The 3,113-nt window shown below is 41.6% G+C and overlaps 1 protein-coding gene across 1 annotated transcript in view; it reads left to right on the top strand.

Moving 5' to 3' along the window:
* Window positions 1-317: 317 nt before the first annotated feature.
* LOC107719527 (uncharacterized) overlaps window positions 318-3,113 on the top strand; it is a 4,935-nt gene continuing 2,139 nt past the window's right edge. The window contains exon 1 of the mRNA XM_016526948.1: window positions 318-906. Coding sequence (XP_016382434.1) covers window positions 505-906 — 402 coding nt within the window. The 5' untranslated portion in view covers window positions 318-504. The remainder of the gene's footprint in view (window positions 907-3,113) is intronic.

Raw genomic sequence — 3,113 nt, 5'->3', positions numbered from 1 at the left:
TGTGAGAGAGAGAGAGAGAGAGTGTGTGTGTGATGGTTTCAGATCTGTCCTCTATGATGTGCTGTTGGCATGTCTGTCATGTTCAGGGTTACAGTAACACACATTACACTCTGTTACATGTGTGTGTCTTAACTTTTATAAAGAATATCTCTTTGGATTTGAGACTTTAGTCTTTGCAACTTTACAGATCTTCTTTATGCACCAAGAGCTTGTAACACTCCAAAGAGAAAGGAACAGTTGAAATCGCATCATATGACCCCTTTAAACGTAATTGCACACGGAGTCCGAAATCGCATGTTAAAAAATAAATACAACCTCACACACACTGCCTCCGAAACTTTAGTCCGTCATAGAAAAAATTTTGGGACCAGGTTCCATTTCCTGAGTTTTTGCATCCATAGAAAGCATTTTGATAGGAAAGGATGACAAATACCAAAAAAAAAAAGCGAAAAAACGCAAACAATAATTTCGGACTCCGTGTGCAAGGACCTTAAGTCCGAACTTATGAGTGGCTCCGCAGATGAAGGATCCTTCTGTTCTTCTTCTAATCTTTCAACTTTGACCCCGCGCACATCAGTCGCGCTCCACATGGCAACAGCCTCTCCCAGTCTCCATGGCAACTGCTCTACAGTTGCTAGAGCAACAACAGTTGGCTGCCATGGCAACAGTAGTCACCCACCGCCTCTCTTGGCGTTTACGCTGGTGTTTTCACGCGCGTGTCGTCCTGTTGTCCCCCCCCCCGTCTGTCTCTCCGGCGCGAGCTGTGAGACGGAGAGAGAGGGCGAGCGAGCGAGAGAACGGAGGCTCGAGCGGCGGAGGGAGAGAGCGGCGGAGGGTGGGGGGGGAGCAGCGCTTCTGTCGCCCCTCAGTCCTGACATGGACTGCCTGTGTATAGTGACCACTAAGGTAAGACCGCTGCAGTGTGAGCAAGTGTGTGTGTGCGCGACGTGGCTAAATACCGCAGCGTTCTCACGGGCACGCGTGCGTAGTCTTTTCCCCTCCTGTGCAGCCGGTGAGTTCTCAATCATTCATGTTGCTGCATTTCCTGCCTGGAAACATCGAGCGTGATTCACTCGTGCACGCGCGTGTGTGTGTGTGTGTGTGTGTCTCTGTGAGTGTGTGTGTGTGTCTCTGTGAGTGTGTGTGTGGCCTGTTCATTAGATGCATGTTGATGACGTGTTGTTACAGAGTTGTTAATTGACTTGTCTTGATGTTCTAGTGATCTTCATTTTGAGCATTTAATATGTTTACTAAGGCGTTTTCTTCATGAGGAACTTAAGATTTTACCAAGAGCTAAAGATTAGTCTAGTTAGTGTGGGTCAGTTATAGGATTGGGAATCAAAAATCAATTCCAATTCCAGAATCGGATACTTAAGGTCAGGAATCGGATACGTCTTGTAAAATTTTAATTTAAATTCCATCTATCAATTCCTGTGTGCGCATCTTTTTTTAGCTGGCAAAAATGAGCTGTTAAAATGTATTTGTCTTTGAATCATTCATTCAAGAGATTCATTCAAATCCACTGATTCATCCAGTAATGAAACAAGTACATCTTGTGTGAGTCATTGAATCATTCCATTCGTACATTCCATCAGATTTTGTTTAGTTGTCTAATATTCTTTCTTCAGAATTGTGAGAGAACTACAACCTCCGTTAAAAAAAGTCCCAATTTATCCAGAATCAGCTCTATTTTGCTCACAAACAGCTCTTAATCGACTCCAGTTTTTATGCAGCCGGCTGATTTTATTCAGCAGCAATTAAATGTTTTGCAAAAATAAATATGTGTGATATCTAAACGTTTGACTTCATATTTAACCACATAGGAATAGAAACTGGGAATCGATGAGAAGCGGAATCAGAATTGATCAAATTCAAACGATCCTCAACCCTAGTTGTTTAGCTCCCGTCTGAAGAACTACATCGACAGACATTCAGAACAATCTGTGACAATACTTGTGTGTTCACACTGTCATTACCTATTTTTTCCATCCACGTATTTTTGTATGAAAATTTTGGGATATAGCATGATAAAAAAAAAACGCTGGTTGGACACACGAAGATGTGCGAATGTTCAAAAAATATGCATAAAGAAAAGAAACTTTTTTTATCTCAGCGCTGACATGGCCATACTGTTTTTTGTCTACTATACAGTAAGTAGGCGTATCCGGATGCAGCCAGTGTGTTATATCATGATATCATTTGGTCACATGACATTTACGGCTCAGTGGATTGGCTCGAAAACAAATGCTCTCAGTGAACATACATTTCTACAAGTGGGCGTTTCCCAGTTATAACGTTAGGATTTTCCAGTGTTCTTCACAACATTATACAGGTTTGCAAATGATGACAGAATGGCCATTTTTGGGTGAACTGTACCTTTAAGAGTGTGAGCTTCGTGTTCATTGGCTGATGATTGGCAGCTGTAATCAGTCACATGACTTTACAGTAGGGCAATATGGTAAAAAATTTAATCTCTATTTTGATTTTGTATTTTCATCATTTAAAGAATGTAACTACAGCATGATTGAAGTAACATTCATGACATTAATTCATAAGGAAACCTATATAGATCATTCCCTGCAGGTTTTTTTTAATCCCACGTGAACTGATTTTTCATAAACTACATTTTGCAGAATTATGTGACTGGCACGAGTGTAATACAGCATTTGGCCTGATCAGATGTAGAAATGACAGTGAAAAGTAATGATCAGATAAAGCCTACTTTATAGCTAAGCATATTAAAATAGTTCTCTTAGACATGCTCATGTCACATGCTGTTTTTGGTCTAATATACAGTAGGGATGAAGAAACCTGAGTGTGCTGCACACTTCAGTAGATCAGTGTGAAGGACCAGATGAATCAAACACTCGCTTTTCTGCATCATTAGCATCACTAATACAACTGCAAAAATTAAGATTGAAACATGCTTCCTGAGCGCTCCATTGGTCAGATAAACAGATAGCCCCGCCCCCACACACACGTGATTGGTCGAGGCAGAAGCTGACATGCCGCTCAGTCATCCAGATCAATGCAGTGAAAGCATCACAGTTTCACTCTTCAGGAATCAAACCAGCAGCTGCTCTGAACACACACACACACACACACACACACAC

This window comes from Sinocyclocheilus rhinocerous, unplaced genomic scaffold (genome assembly GCF_001515625.1).
Source record: "Sinocyclocheilus rhinocerous isolate Xijiao unplaced genomic scaffold, SAMN03320098_v1.1 scaffold4860, whole genome shotgun sequence".
NCBI classification, from domain to species: Eukaryota; Metazoa; Chordata; class Actinopteri; order Cypriniformes; family Cyprinidae; genus Sinocyclocheilus; species Sinocyclocheilus rhinocerous.
This window is presented reverse-complemented; position numbering and strand designations above follow the sequence as displayed.